Source organism: Neomonachus schauinslandi, chromosome 5 (genome assembly GCF_002201575.2).
Source record: "Neomonachus schauinslandi chromosome 5, ASM220157v2, whole genome shotgun sequence".
In the NCBI taxonomy this organism is placed as follows: Eukaryota; Metazoa; Chordata; class Mammalia; order Carnivora; family Phocidae; genus Neomonachus; species Neomonachus schauinslandi.
In genome coordinates, this window is record NC_058407.1 from 144,326,817 (window position 1) to 144,341,894 (window position 15,078).

Below are 15,078 nucleotides of genomic sequence, written 5' to 3' on the forward strand. Positions count from 1 at the left end.
GGAAAATTTGGCAGATTTGTCGAGGTGGAAGTGGCCTTGAATCACTTCCTCTCCAAGGGCTGCTTCCTCTTCCCCCACTGCTCCTTGACCTTGACCCCATCAGCCACTTGGGCTCCGTCCCACGGCCACCCCACCCTTCTCTCAGAGCTGGATTCCCGCACCACCTGCAGTTCTCCCACCTGCACAGTACTTGCTGACTGCAGCATTTGGACAGATCTCCTTGTTTGGGACAAAACACCTACTTTGGCTTCTCCCTAAACAGCTCCCTCGGCCTGGTTGTAATTGTTCCGAGTACACTTTGAAAATCAGTACTGCAGTAAAAATACTCATCTCTGCACCATCAAAAATGATCTACCCTCCCTCGGGAGACCCTGGCTGGGCAAGACCTTCCCAACCTGACCCGTAAATCCGACCCAGAGCATCCCTGCCTGTCAGCCCAGCCTCCCTGCTGTGCCCCTGGACACCCAGTCCCTTGGCCTTCACACCTCCCACCACCAAACTTCCCTCAGTCGGGCCTGCCCCTGCTCTCGCCGCTCACGCTCACACAGTAAAAGTTCAAGTGCATCCATGCGGCAAGTGGCATTTTGTTGTCCCGAAGCCTGACTCTACTGCTAAGCTGCCCAACGATGGAGAAGGATTAAGGGAAAAGGGATGATCCCATTCTCTTATTCACCACCCCAAAAAACCAGCCTGTGAAGCAGAATGACACGGAGCATGACTGTGTCCACCCCGTTCGGGGGAGACGCCCTTACCTGCTGGCTCACAGGAGAGGCACCCGGCCTCCACCTTCAAAAACAACACAGAGCCTTGCACAAAACACACTTTATTGAGAGAGAGGCGGTTGGTGGGAGGAAAGATGTGGATGGAATCCCGGATGCTATTCCCAGCTCTGTCACCAACATCAAACGTCCTCCCAAAAGGAGCTCTGGAAGCGTGGCCTGTAGCTGACAAAGGCCTCCAAGGACCCAGCAGGAGGCCGGGGGCGCAGGAACCCTTCGCATGGCCCCACGGGCCAGGAAAAAACAGACCAAATGCTCGCTTCACTGCGCTGTCTGCCGGCACGCACGCGCGTGCGCACGCACACACACACACACACACACACAGTCAACACACTTATTTGTGCATTTTAAAAACTCACTAGTTGTCAGCAAAATAGTTCTACCTTCCAACCCCTTTCAAAGGAAGCCCTCCCCAGACCGAAAGACAAACAGGTCCACAGACTGAGACACCTGATGAGGGCCTTCCTGCTCCCAGCATCCCCCCAGCCTGGCACCCGAAGGCCGCCCTCCCTCCTCTGCAACACCCGTCTGCCCCAAAGCTTTCAAGGGTTCACTTCCCTGCACTGACCATGGTTCCCTGACTACACATAAGCCCCATATCTCAAAACATTATTACCCAGCTATTTCTAATTTTAAATCACAACGAAAGCCAAACCAAACAACCGCAAAGAAACTCCTAAGGATGTGTTTACGGCAAATATCTACAAATGTTTGAAATGTCGGCAGCGAAGTGCGCACAGGGCTGGCTCTGGCTGAGAGCCTTCGTTATTAAAAAAGGAAAGAAAAAAATCCTAAGCATTTCTTAACACCGGTTTGCAAGAAAACCCCATCACCAAAGGTGCATTTCTCCTTTAACTTTTGATTTGACCAGGCCTGCCCAGAAGCAAGCTACCAACTCTCTTCTGGAGGGATCTGGACAAAGGTCTGATTTTAAACAAAGACCCTCCCTTCTCCCACCCCCACCCCCACCCACCACCTAAAGGACCAGGGATGTGAAATGCCTTCTAAGTGATAATCATTCACCTTGAGGGTGGAAGGAGACCGGGCTCCTAGGAGAGTACACAGCTGAGCCCGTTATAGCTGGAAGGAGGGGGGGTACTCAGGGCTCCCAGAGAGACTCTTTTCCCCTGATGCCCAGTAGTGTCACCTCCCACTTGCAAGGCACCAGAGCCCGCCCAGCTCTCCCTGCTCCCTGGCCGCCCCATGAAGCCAGTTCCCCTAGAACCAACCACAAGGAAGGGTCTGGGCCTGGAGCCACGGACACAAGAAGGGTGGCCACATGGGTAAGAATGCATCGTGGGAAACGTGCAGGGCCCCGGTCAACCCCAGCGCGGACTGGGCCTGGGGATTCTAAGTCTCCAGTCCAGGGGCACAAAGGACTCTATGGGTTGGGGAAGCGCCGCCTGACCCACCCCCGGGCTGGGGTTGGACCCTCCACTCAGCCACCAGCGGGCGCCCCTCCTTTTTCCATGCTTTTAATGCTTTTCAGATGGTGAGAGGCTGTTGCAATGGTCAGAGGCTGTGCTGGTGGCCGAGAGCTCCCCCATGCCTGCCCCCCACACCCCTTCCTCCAGGAGATACTCAAAAGGGACCGGGCTCCCCCCTTTGAAGCCCCATCTCAAGCAGTAGACCGGCATCTCCAGTTTGGTCCTGCCTCCTCCCCCCAGAGTCTCCCACAAGCCCAGGAGAAAGGGGTGCTTCCGGCCTCTCCTAGGAGCTGACGACATGGCCGGACCAGGTCTCGTGCTTGGTGCCCGGGGCCAGATGGGTGATGACCACCTCCACGGCCTGCAGCTTCTCGTTCTTGGGGGGGGATGGAGCACATCTTATAGGTGACCTCGTCGCCTTCCACGGGGACGTACTCCCCTTCCACGCTGCAGAGGTGGGGAGACAGCACTCAGTGCCCAGCACTCACAAAGGACCGCAGCCCCTGCTGGTCAGAGGGCCACCCCTTTCACAGGAACTGCCCCTCCTGCCCTGCCACCGGAGGGAGCCACCCCATTTCAGTGGCGCCACATCACCCCTCGCCTCCCCTGACGTAGAGGCCAAGACCAAGCTCAGCCTGTGCGAGGGCCCATGCTGTCCATTAAACATGGGCCTGTGGACAGAAGGGCAGGGAGAGCCAGTCTGAGCCTGAGACAGAAAGACTAGGCCAGCCCGTCACTGTCGAGCATGGCGCACCGAGTTTCCTGAGCTCCTGCAGCACACCCACCCTGGTCCCAGGAGCCCCCCAAACCCAGCTGCGTGCATCTCTGCCCTCCAACTCCCCAGGCACTCAGTGAGCTTACAGGAAAGTCCCTTCTGTGCTTAAAGCTAGTTCCAGAAAGCGTCCTCTCCCTGTGACCACCCCCAGGAAGACTCCCTCACGTTCCACGGGGCACAAGCCACCATCTTGATGACCCCTTGAGGATACCTCCAAGAGGAACATCCCCCTCAGCTCTTGGAACTGGTTTGTCTTGACTGAAGAATCCCCTAGCAAATGGTGCCTCCCTCTTGGATCTGGCCACCGGGAAGCTCAGGAATATACCTACAGTCCACTTCCGGCGTGCAAGTGGCCATCCCCATCTCTCCACCTCTCTGATTCACTCCCCGCCCCCATGTTTTCCTGACTTATTTTTCACGGTGCATTGTGAATATCCTTGTAAGCCACTACAAATCCCTTCTGGACAGAGTCAAGATGGAAATACATGTACACATCCATGTATGTGTGCATCCACACATCAGATGCATTGCCTCAGCACCCTTCTCATGTGTGCACTGCAGAGGGGCCCGTGTAAGGCCTGACGTGGAAGAACGATGGGAGGAAGGCCTCAAGAAGGGATCATTCACCCATCCCGACAGACATTTGCGACAGTACCCTTCCTATTTGCAAAAACATGGTTTTTCTCCATTGCCTAGTCTGCTGTGTGGGGTAGGACTCAGCCTGCCACAGATTGAAATAAAGATCGGGGGGGTGCAGAGGCCAAAGAATGGAGCAGGGGTAAAGGAGTGCCAGATGAGGTCCCCACATATCTGAAGGCGGGAGAGAAGCACAAGCTCTGGCTGCCTTCCGGCCCCAAGGCCTCGGATGTGTGGGCCGCACTCTGGGCCTCCCGAGGGTTTCCACACAGGAAGGAAGGACGTCAATGAGCAAATGGCAGGGGAGAGGGTCCAGCTCCAGACTTCCTTCCTGGACCACAGGGGTCGCGCAGCCCCCAGCCTCACCAAGCGGCCTCCCCTGAGCTAAGCAGGAGACCAGACCCCGGGTCCAACGCAGCTCCCACAGCTCCTGGGGGCGCCCCCCTCCCCATCCACCGGATACACACAGGCACTCAGACCCATCCCAGGGGTTCTCAACACACCTGCATGCTCCTTCTCTCTCTCTCTCCTGCATGTGCACACACATGCACATGCACACACGCAGACTGTCGTCACCTGCAGACTCCCACACACACCACTGCCAAGTACGGTCTCACCACCCCACCCCCAGACACAGTCACACACAGGTCACAGGCAGAGTCTCACACCCTCACACACAGCGCCCACTGAAGTCACACCCTCCCCCTGCCTCCTTGGGGCCTAGGCAGCACCTGCCCCAGCCCCAAACCACCCAAACCAGCCCTGACTCACTCGGAAATGTGCAGGAAGATGTCAGGGCCGCCATCGGCCGGGGTAATGAAGCCATGGCCCTTGGATCGACAGAAACATTTGCAGACTCCTTTGTAGACGGGACCTTGAGAAGCCCGCACCGTCCTGATAGAGATGAAGAAGGTGAGGAGGCCCCCACCAGCCCTCCAAAACAGCATCCACTCTCCTGGGGCACACCCAGCTCATCCCAGAACCCCCCCACACCCAAAAGCTGTGCCCCAGGCAGTAGCCAGGGCCACGATGTCCAGCTGTGCAGGCTGTGCACTGCACAACTCTGGGAGCCATTCACACAGACCTCAATAAGAGTGACTCTCTGACGACCCTGGCAAATTTTCTCAGGCCTCAGTTTCTCCATCTGGAAAGGGTATTAGACTAAAAGCTCTCTGAGCATCCCTCCGAGGACTAATTATTAATAACTACAGCAGCCTCTACTCCTTGGGCCTGAGATCTGGATCCGCCAGGCACCGTGCAGGTCCTTTGCAGCTCTGTGGCCAACCTGCTACTGTCCCCATTTTGCAGTTGAGGAAGTCGAGGTCTTGCAAAGGAAGAGGCTTGTGTGTGGTTAACACCCAACGATTTAAGACCCCAATGATTTCCCATTTGTTATGACCCCCAGCCTGGGGCAGGCTCAAGGGGCCTGGGGCAGTGCCCCCCCAAAGTTTACAGGGTGCCTTTCCAGTCTCTCACCATCGGTCCTTACCCCAACCCATCTACCCCTTTGACAGTCAAGGACACTGAGGCACAGAGATGGCCAGACACAATGACTCTGGCTCTGGGCAGGAGACCTATCTCAGGAGGCTTCCCCAGGCTAACCCAAGACTCACGCTGAGAAGGTCCTTGTCCGGCGGGTGGGTAGTGGGCTGGGGACCACGTTGCCCCGAAGAGGGGACGGTGACCGATCTCGGGCCCGCTGGGTGTCCAGCAGCCCCACCGAAGTCTGATGGGTCGGGGGCTGTGGTGGCGGAGGAGGCTCAGATGACATGGCTAACCTAGGGAGAGACAGAGGGCTCTCAGGGGCTAATGCCTTGCAAGGAGGGGCCCCCCAAATGCACCCCCCAGCCCTGTGAGAATCTGAGAGAGTCTGCCATCCGAGACCCAGTGCTCTTGGCTGGGGAATGCAGGCGCAAGGCTCACTCAGCGTAGAGGTCCCCTTGTCCGGAAGCATGCCCGGCTTGCCCCAGCTGGGTCAGGCGCCTCCTGGGCTCCTGCGGCAGCCGTGGGCCTCCCTCTGGCATCATCCTGCTGGGAAATGCCTGCTTGTCTCAAGACAAGGATGCCATTAGTCCCCTCTACATCTCCAGCACACAGCACAGATCTCGGGGCACTGAGTCAATACTCATGAGAGGGAGGGAGAGAAGGAGCAGGGACGGAGGGAAGGAGCCAGGGAGGGAGGCAGGGCAGGGGGGCCTTACCACCAGCCACCTAGATCACACTCCAGCTACTCAACAAACGACCCGCTAAGTGCCAGGCACCGTGGAGAAGGCGGAGAGGCAAAAGAGAGAACAGCACATGGTGTTTCTCCCAAGAAACTCTGGACACAAATCAGAGAGGCGCAGACCCCAGGTTTGGATCCCCGGGGGCTGTCACCAGCCTGCACCTGGGACAGCGAGCCCGAGGGACCCAACATGGCGGGCCACTGCAGAGGCCCTTACATATCCAGGCGCTCAGTGTGCACCCTGCCTGGGTCACTGGCCGCGAGGAATGCCAATTCCCCCAATTCCCCCTGGTCACCCTTAACATGCATCAGGGGCGGGGTCAGCCCCGGCCGGGGGCGCTGGGCAGAGCGGACTCCATAGCTGCTGCCCTGCTCTGGCACTTGTGCCAAGAGCAGGACGTGGCCACTGCCCTGAACACGTGACCACCAAGGTACTTGCTCCGACTCGGCCTTGCTTGGCTCAAGCCCAATAGGAAAGAGCAAAGCTCAGGAGCCAGAGGGCTTTGGGTAAGTCCTTCCCCCTCTTTGGGACCAACTGCCCCATCTGCAACGTGGGGCAGCTGAGTGGGCGTCCCTGGGCATCTGCTCAGGCTGGTGATGGCACGGGAGGTGAAGCAGAGCCAGGCCCTGCGGCCGGGGCAGCGGAGGAGCCCGAACTCACACTTGGCCAAGGCACGTAGAGCGAGGTGGGGGGGCGGCGGCAGCCCTGACGGCTTGTGGGACTCACACAGGGTTTTCACATTTAAAACGGGGGCTGTCTTACACATAGCTCTCTCAAACAGGGGCTTCCAACTACCCTTGGAAAAAAACTCGAAGCTCTGATCACTCTGAACCCCCGTTTGCCACCCTGCTTCCCTCATTGATGGCGACTCTGTGGCCCGGAGCCCTGGGCTTTCAACCTACATCGCCCAGGAGTGTGCCCTCTGCCTGCAACCCAAACCACCCAAGACCTGGGCCTGGTTCCTCCCCCGAAAGGGCCAAAATTCTCCCCGTCCCTTCCCCCACATTCTACCCACAGCCCCCCACACTCCCCTGTCTGGCCTTAGATCTGTCCTGCTAGGAAGAGAGAGGGCCGGCTGGCCTTCTCGAGGAAGTGACGACATAGTACCTCCTGACCCTTCCTTCAGCTGTAGCCGTGGCCAGGGAGGACCGGGGAGCCCCCACCTCATAAAGGCCCCGGCTGCTGGGCTGGGGGTCAGGGCTCCAGCATGACCCACAGCACAGGTCATAGAGTCCCAGAATGTTCCGGTGCTTGGGGTTCTGGGAAGGGGGCTGGCCCAGAGAAAGGAGCACCCTGCCCAGGCCTCCCAGGGCCAGAAGCGGGGGGGACAGCGGCGTGAGGGCAGGGCCCCCCCCCCCCCCGCCTCCCCTGCCATCCACAGTCTCCTTGTCCTCTGGAGTCAGGCACATCTGACCTCACACCATTGCCATGACGTTGAAATCATATAATACACGCTAAGCACTCAGCATCTACCAGCACAGCTATGATTGTTGTAACTGTCACCATAAGGTCATTCCACCAACAGGTGACTGGTGCCAGGCCCTAGTCATAACACTAGAGACACAGGGCCTGAATTTGGAGGCAGAGAATAAATAGGTAAATAAGTATAAAAATAAGATCATCACAGATTCCCAAAAGGGCTGGTAAGAAATACACAAAAGGAGATAAAAAGTAAGGGGTGAGGATGCTTTTCTAATGAGGGTACACCGGGGCCCTGAACAGTAAGAGTCAACCTTATGAAAAACAGAGATGCTCTTCCAGGTAGGGGAAACAGCTTATGCAAAGGCCCTGAGGTTGGCAAGGGCCCAGGTGTGGCTGAAGGCCAGCAAAGAGGCAGTGTGGTGGGCACCAGGGATGGGGAGACAAGGACCAGCTGACGAATTATGGGGCATCATCAATATGTGTCTCTTCCTTTCTTCACACCCATCTGTCCGTCTGTCCCATGCCTTTTACGATGCCCACCTCCCCCTGAATTCATGAAACAGGCCCAAATTGGAGGCCCCTTTCTCTCCACCCCAGCAACCCTGATTCCCCAAATACACCCAACCCTCAGAGATGCCAATGGGAGCCCATGGCCTTGGGGGTGAGCAGCCTGAGGGCAGCACAGGGTCCCTCCGTGTCCCTAGGGCCCAGCACTGGGGCTGGTGGAGAGCAGGGCTCCCTTCTTAACCAGCATTAGAACCAGGAACGTCGGTTGGCGGCCACAGGGAACTCGGTGTGTCCTCGCGGGCCCAGTCCAGCAGGGGGTGGCGACGGCCAGGCTCGCCCGGCAGTGTTAGAAACCGGGGCCCAGAGGGCACCACTGGCTGGGGTGGGGGGCTTGGGGAGACCCCGGGGCCTTCACCACCGCCCTACCCGCCTCTCTCAGCCCATCTGAGCTGAGAGAGCAGCTGGGGCAGCTGGAAAAGGCCTGGCCACGGGCCAGCCCACCCCCAGGGCCGGGCACAGAAAGAGGAGTGAATGGCCTCTGTGTGGGGGAGGCAGGGGTCAGAGTCCAGCTGTAAGGAAAACAGCTGGGGGAGGGGGCAGCCAGTCAGCCAGGAGCCAACCCTGCAGCTGCTGCTGACCCCCCCTCCAGCACAGGTGGGGAGAGGGGTACAGAGGGCCAGCCACACCCCCTGGCAGAGGCGGGGCCCACCCTCTGTGACCAGCCCCCTCCACCACCAGCCCACGAGCCCCTCAACTCCCCACAGCTCCCCACGGCTGGGAGCGGTTTGCAAGCAGGTGCCTGAAGCCCAGACCTGGGATGGGCCTCTGACGGGCAGCAAAGTGGCCCAAATGTCCCCGGCCAGGGCGTGTCACAGGCTGCTGTGTGCAAGTGCTTGTGTACATGCCTGTGCACGCGTATACATGTGCCCTCACGTGCGTGGGCTTGTCACTGCCTGTGTGTGCACACCAGGGGACCAGGTGGGGCTGCGTCTGTCCCCCAAGCACGCTGGGGGCTTGCACTGGCACCCGAGGACCTTGACGAAGGCTACATCCTTTTCAACAGTTACCGGGCCACCCACTATGCACAGGAAACGAACACAGGGCTGCAAATTCCTGCCCTCAGGAGCATAGGCTCGGGGACTGGAGACCCACCACCACCGGGACAGGAACGTGTCCTGGAGCTAGGCACTTCACCCATCTCCACTCGTTCATCCCCATTTAGCTGATGGGAAAACTGGGCACTAAGTGTCAAGTAGCTTGCCTTGGCCCCCCAGCTAGGAAGTAAACTGGGGAGATGTTCTGGAGAAAAAGCAAGCAGGGCAGGGGAGGGGAGCATGGGTGAGGGGATGCATCTTCAAAGCAGGTGGTCTGAGGAGGTGGGTAAGCAGGGGGCCATGCTCCCCTTCCCTCAGTCAGCTCCCACCCCAGGTTCTAAACAGTGCCCAGAGCCAGGGGAAGGGGACCCAAGGTCTAGAGGTGAGGGAGCCAGAAAGTCACTCCCACCCTGGCTGCCCTCAGGGAGGGGTGTGTCAGCAGGGCCTTCATCGCCGGAAAGGGTGGAGAAGGGGGCCTCAACCCAAAATAGCCTGGGAATTTTCCACATGCCCTGTGTGTCCTCCTATTAGGTTCTCAGAGTCCAGCCAGGCACCAGGCTCTGGCCTTCCCAACCTCTCCCCTCGGCCCACCCACCTATCTGGGGACCCCAGACAACCCTGCAGACCCCCCGTGAACCCCCACCTCCTGCCCTCCTGCCCTGAGAAGCCAACAACTGTATCAAGGATGAATCAGTCTTAAGCCAGAGCCAGGTGCTTACTACAGGGAGGGGAGCTTTGGCAGTGTTTTCTCAGTCATTTACACTTTAGTGAGAGGGAGTTTGCAGTTTATTTCCCAAGACTCCATTGTTGGTAGCTTTCACACCTCTCCCTGAGGGCAGGAAGATGGGGGGTGAGGGTGGGACTAGGGGAACAAGAACTGGGTTCAATCACGTTGGGTGCTTCTTTCCCAGTGTGGTTCTTGGCAAAGCCAGGCCACTCCAAGCCTAGGCTGAAAACTGGGGGTCTTGGGCCTTGCGTGGGTTTCTGGCTGGGGGAAGCCAGAGCTGGGCAACGTGCATGGGCACTTCCCAGCTGCAGGGCCCGGCCGCTGCTGGCACGTGGGGATGGCCCCGAACCAGCCCACAAGAGGAGGGGGGCAGGGCACTGGAGAACCAGCCACGGTCGGGGAAAGGGGAAAAGAGTGAGGCTGTGCTTTGATTCGCCCGATGTCCACTGCCCACCACCCACCGACTTCCGTGTCAGGCTCGCCGCTGGGCGTTCACATCCAGGAACTAGATTCATCCCCATGGCGGCACAGCTGGGGAAGTGCTTTTCTCATCCTCGTTTTACAGGTGGGAAACTAAGGCACAGAGGGTCACACACTTTAGGGTCTCCATGAGTCTGTGGGGTGGTGATAAAATGCAGATTCCGATTCTGAAGGGCGGGAAGGGGATTTGGCAGGTCTAAGGCACTCTGGGGAGGCAGGTGCTGCTGGGGCATGGAACAGAAGGGCACCAGAGTGGGGCGGCTTGACGACCTGCCCACCTTCACAGCCAGTGGGTTGGCAGGTGTCAACCCCGTGTGAGAGGCTGGAAGGGAAACTGGGGGGCGGACTCTGGGTGAGTCACAGTTACTCTAGGGCACCCAGGTTCCTCCTCTGTAAACTGAAGCTGAGACTCGGTGACCTCCTCCCCACCTCCAGGCCAGCTGGGCCCCCACCTGGCAGAACGGAGGGCTGGCGGTGGAGGGGCGATCCGCCGGACAGAGGGGTCCCAGGAAGCGAGAGAGGCCCCAGGAGGAGACCCTAGCGGGCCTCGGCCACCTCCCACTCCATTGTTCGGGACAGAGCCGAGGGAGGCGGGGAGGGAGAGGATAGAGGGGAGGCAGGGGAGGGGCGGAGGCCAAGGGAGGGGCGCGCAGTGGAGCTGGGGGCGGCGGGCTGCAGCGGGCCAGCCACAGCCGGGAACCAGCAGGGCCGGACGCAGAAACACAAACAAGGCGGGAGGGTACAACCCGCGGCCAGACCCCCGGCCGGGAAGTGCCCTCCCGCCACCCCTCGGGGCCCCAGAGTGCTAGGAACAGGCCAGAAACCCGAGGACCGGCGGCCCGGGAACCCGATGCGGCGCCTCCAGCGTGGCCGCCTGACCCCGCCCCGGAGCACCCCGACGGCCTCGCCGGGACCAGCCCCGCCCGGCGGAGAAGGTCCCCCAGCGCCGCGCCCCACCCCCCAGCTCGTAACCAGAAGCCGACTCTGCACTCCATCACCCCCGGGGTCACGCATTCCCGTATTGCATCCTTGCCTCCAGCACCCCCTCCCCCCTCCGCGAGGGGCTTGGAGGGGGCTGACCGGAGTTTTAGGCCTGACTGTGCTCTCCACTCCCGTGACCCCTGGCAAGCGACCTCACCGCTCCACGCCTGTTTCCTCATTTGTCAAACGGGACAGTAATGCAGCATCCCAGGCCCCCGGACGCGGTTGCAGACGGTGCCAGCTACAATGGGCTCAGCCAACAATACTTGAGCCGCTAATGGTGGAACTGTCAGGCATGGGGCGATCTAGAATAATCCCTCCCATTGCTGTCCCTGCTGATGAGACACAAACCAAAAGCCCTGACTTGGCCACCCCGCGGGACAAAGAAAGACGTTTCCCTCCCAGGGGAACCCACCCTCAACGTCCACCCAGGGCCCCAGGGCCCCGCTGGGTCTGGCTCAGCTCCACGCTACAGGACCCTGTTCTTGCCCTTGAGGTGCTCCCGCGCCACTTGGGGGTGTGGGGGCGGGAGGACGGGCAGCCTAGCACTGATAACCCGTCGTCACCAAGTCCCCCTGGGGAGCAGGAGCGCAAAAGTAGGTGGAGAGGGCCCTGGCCGAAGAGGGGAAGCTGCCTTGAGTCTTAAAAGGGTCACTTCTGGGGGAGAGGGGGTCATTCCTGGCAAGAGACCTGCAGGGGCAAAGGCGTGGGGGGTAGGGGGGGTAGGCGGCCGCGGAGCCTGGAGAAGGTCGCCTTGGAAGGTAACAGAAAGCCCTGTGGACAAGTTTGGGACTTAGACAATAGGGACATCAGCGGACGGTTTTAAGGCGTGGGTTGATTTGAACCGGTTGTTTTTACAAGTTCCTTCTGGCTTCGGAGAGGCGAGAGGATTGGAGGGGCCAGACTGGAGGCGGAGACAGAAATATCAAAAAAGCAAGTAGAATATATGACAGTAGATAATGATTCTCCCGGGACTGGGTTAGCCTCCTCCTTTTATTCTCTCACACCCCGTTATGAGAGAAGTTATACCTCTAGTCTACAAACTGGGGAAACTGAGGCAGGAGGCCTCCTCTTATGCAGTGAAGACACCTCCACCAACGGGAACGGAGGCCCTGCCTGGAACCGGCTGATCCCCGCTCCCCCCACCCATACACACATCCACTCCAACCCCAGATAAGATGTGAGGGCCGGGGGCTTTCTTTTTCTTTTTCTTTTTTTTTAACATTTTATTTTATTTATTTGACAGAGAGAAAGAGAGACAGCTAGAGAGGGAACACAAGCAGGGGGAGTGGGGGAGGGAGAAGCAGGCTTCCCGTGAGCAGGGAGCCGGATGAGGGGCTCGATCCCAGGACCCTGGGATCATGACCTGAGCCGAAGGCAGACGGTTAACGACTGAGCCACCCAGGCGCCCCCGGGGGCTTTCTTTTTTAAAAATCAAAAAACAACGCTGCATTTCCGGCCTGTAAACTGGCTGCCGGCGGGGCCCGCGGAGAGGGAGCCTGCGGGCGCGGGTGAAGTTTTTCTGCTCCGCCCAGAGGCCCCCCATTCGGGCGCAAACACTCGGCGAGCGCCCGGCGGCTCCTCCTCCCCCAGAGGCGGCCAATCGTGCGGCGGCAGGACGGCTCCCTCCGCCCCAACCTCCCCAGCAACCGGGGTCCCACCGCCCGCGCCGCCCCACCGGGCTGGGGGGTCGGCGCCCCCTCCCCGCGCGGCGCCCCCCGCTCCGCCCCTCGAGTCCCCTACTCGCGGTCCAGCCCACGGGTGAAGGCGAGGGGAGGCTGTCCCTGCACGCCGCAAGCGCTGCTCGACGTCCGCCCCAAATCCCTCCCGCTGCTGCCACACCCGCCCCCTTCCCCGGGATGAGTAACCTGCTCTCCCCAAACAGGCCGCGGCGGCCCGGGCATTTCCTCGGGGCCTAGAGACCCAGCCCGGAGCCCCCTACCGGCGGCCAGGAAGACCCTGCAAGAGGGGGCTGGATGCGGGCGGCAGCCGCAAGGAGGCCGAGGTCCGGTCCGAGGTCCCGCCGCCCCGGAGAAGACACCCTGCCACACCCCTCTGGGAGACCCGGAGAAGCTCCCTACCTGCGATCCGCTCCTCTCCGCCAGCTGCTCAGCTCCGACTGCGAGAGCCGAGGAGCTGGGGAGGGGGCGTGGTCCGCGGGGGCGGGCCGGCTGAGGCCCCGCCCCCACGCGCTCCAAGCCAATGGGGCGGCGGGCCGGAGGCCGGACGGCGGGGGAACGCGGCGCGCGGGGACAGCCCCGACGGGAGCTTTGTGTCCGCGCGCGGGACTGGCGGGGGAGCCCGGGGGCTGCCCGCCGGTGCTGCCCGTCAGGTCGGGAAACTACCCTGAGGAATGGAGGGCTCGTGCAGGTCCCTGCCCTAACCACCAGCAGCAGGTCCGGCCCGAAGCTGACCTTCGTTCCAGAATGCGGAAGGCCCGGGGCGCCTCCATCTTGGCGGAGAGAAAGAGCTCCAGGAACGTCGAGAAGGAATAAAAAGAGAGGTAGAAGGGAAACAAGCCAAGAACTGAAGGGAAGAAAAGAGGGGAGGAAAGGAAGGCAAAAAAAAAAAAAAAAAGGCAAAGAAAAAAAGAGGGAAAGCTACTGATTTGTTCTCTTGTTTGTTCTTTTTTTTTTTTTTTAAGATTTTATTTATATATTTGAGACGGAGAGAATGAGAGACAGAGCATGAGAGGGGGGAGGGTCAGAGGGGGAAGCAGACTCCCCGCTGAGCAGGGAGCCCGATGCGGGACTCGATCCTGGCACTCCAGGATCATGACCTGAGCCGAAGGCAGTCGCTTAACCAACTGAGCCACCCAGGCGCCCCCTCTTGTTCTTAATTTGCACTCCCTCCTAGAGTCCTTGAGTCCCTTGTCTGTGCAGGTAAATGACAAGACTCTCGTGTAACAGGAGAGGAAACTGAGGCACAGAGAAGTGACACCTCCCTGGCCCCACCTTTTCACAGCGCGTCCCACCAAGAGGGGCCCCTAAGAGCGAGCCCAGCCCTGGACCGAGGCTTATGTTGGTGGAAGGGGGGAGGGATCCCAGAGCTGTCCTGGGACTCTAGGCCCTGCTGAAGCCCATCCAGCACTAACTGCCTCTCAATCTCTCCCTCTTTCACCCTCCATTCCTCCTCTGATTGCCTACAAAGAAGAGACCACTGAGGACGCAGCAAGAACACAGCTGTCCACAAGCCAGGAAGGTGGTCCTCCACCAGGAACCCAATTGCCAGCACCCTGATCTTGGACTTCCCAGGCTCCAGAACTTTGAGATGTCAATTTTTGTTGCTTGGGCCACCCAGTCTCTGGTGGTTTTGTTGTAGCAGCAGGAACAGCCTTTCTCTTTCTTCTCAACTAACCACAGTCTCTGAGAATTTCACACCCAAGTTTGGTGCAGTTCTGGGCTACAGTCATTCACTGGGTGTGCCGCCCGGCTCTCTTGGGGGTGCTGAGCATCCAGAAGTAAAAAGTGCCCACCCAGTACCCGCCCAGGAGGAGTCACCTCCTGTTGAGACAGCATGCCGGTGGATAAGGAGGATGCCAGGTGGTGGGCTGGGTAAGCCTCTGTGGCTCAATGAGGGCCCTGCCCTCGGCCCTGTCAGATAAGACCGGTCCCAGGGCTGAGTTCTCTCTCCCAAATTGTCATGGCTTGAGCCTCCTGCAACCCGAGACGTCAGCCCACCATTGTGACCCCATCCGATGGCACTAGCCTAATGGCCAGACTTGAGCCAGCAGCAGATGAGGAGATCTGGCCTAACTTTTCAAAAGCCCAATAAGGACCAATTATTTATTCAGCCACCTGACAAATATTTATTGCACCTGAGCTCTGTTCCAAGCCTGGGACTAAACAAAACTTGTGTGGGTTCTGTCCCCCCTCCCCCAGGGGGTTATAGTCTTAAGAGGGGAGGCAGGGACTCCTGGGTGGTGCAGTCGGTTAAGCATCTGCCTTCAGCTCAGGTCATGATCTCAGGGTCCTGGGATCGAGCCCCACGTCTGGCTCCTTGCTCCTCCTTGCTCAAAGGGGAGC

At 59.6% G+C, this 15,078-nt stretch overlaps 1 protein-coding gene across 1 annotated transcript; it reads right to left on the minus strand.

Moving 5' to 3' along the window:
- Window positions 1–1,749: 1,749 nt before the first annotated feature.
- Window positions 1,750–13,158, minus strand: CARHSP1 (calcium regulated heat stable protein 1). The gene is given in 5 exon segments (XM_021698095.2): window positions 1,750–2,591; window positions 2,593–2,653; window positions 4,389–4,511; window positions 5,231–5,395; window positions 13,135–13,158. Coding segments are annotated over 4 exon segments (444 nt in total). The 5' UTR covers window positions 5,389–5,395; window positions 13,135–13,158; the 3' UTR covers window positions 1,750–2,489.
- Window positions 13,159–15,078: the final 1,920 nt, after the last annotated feature.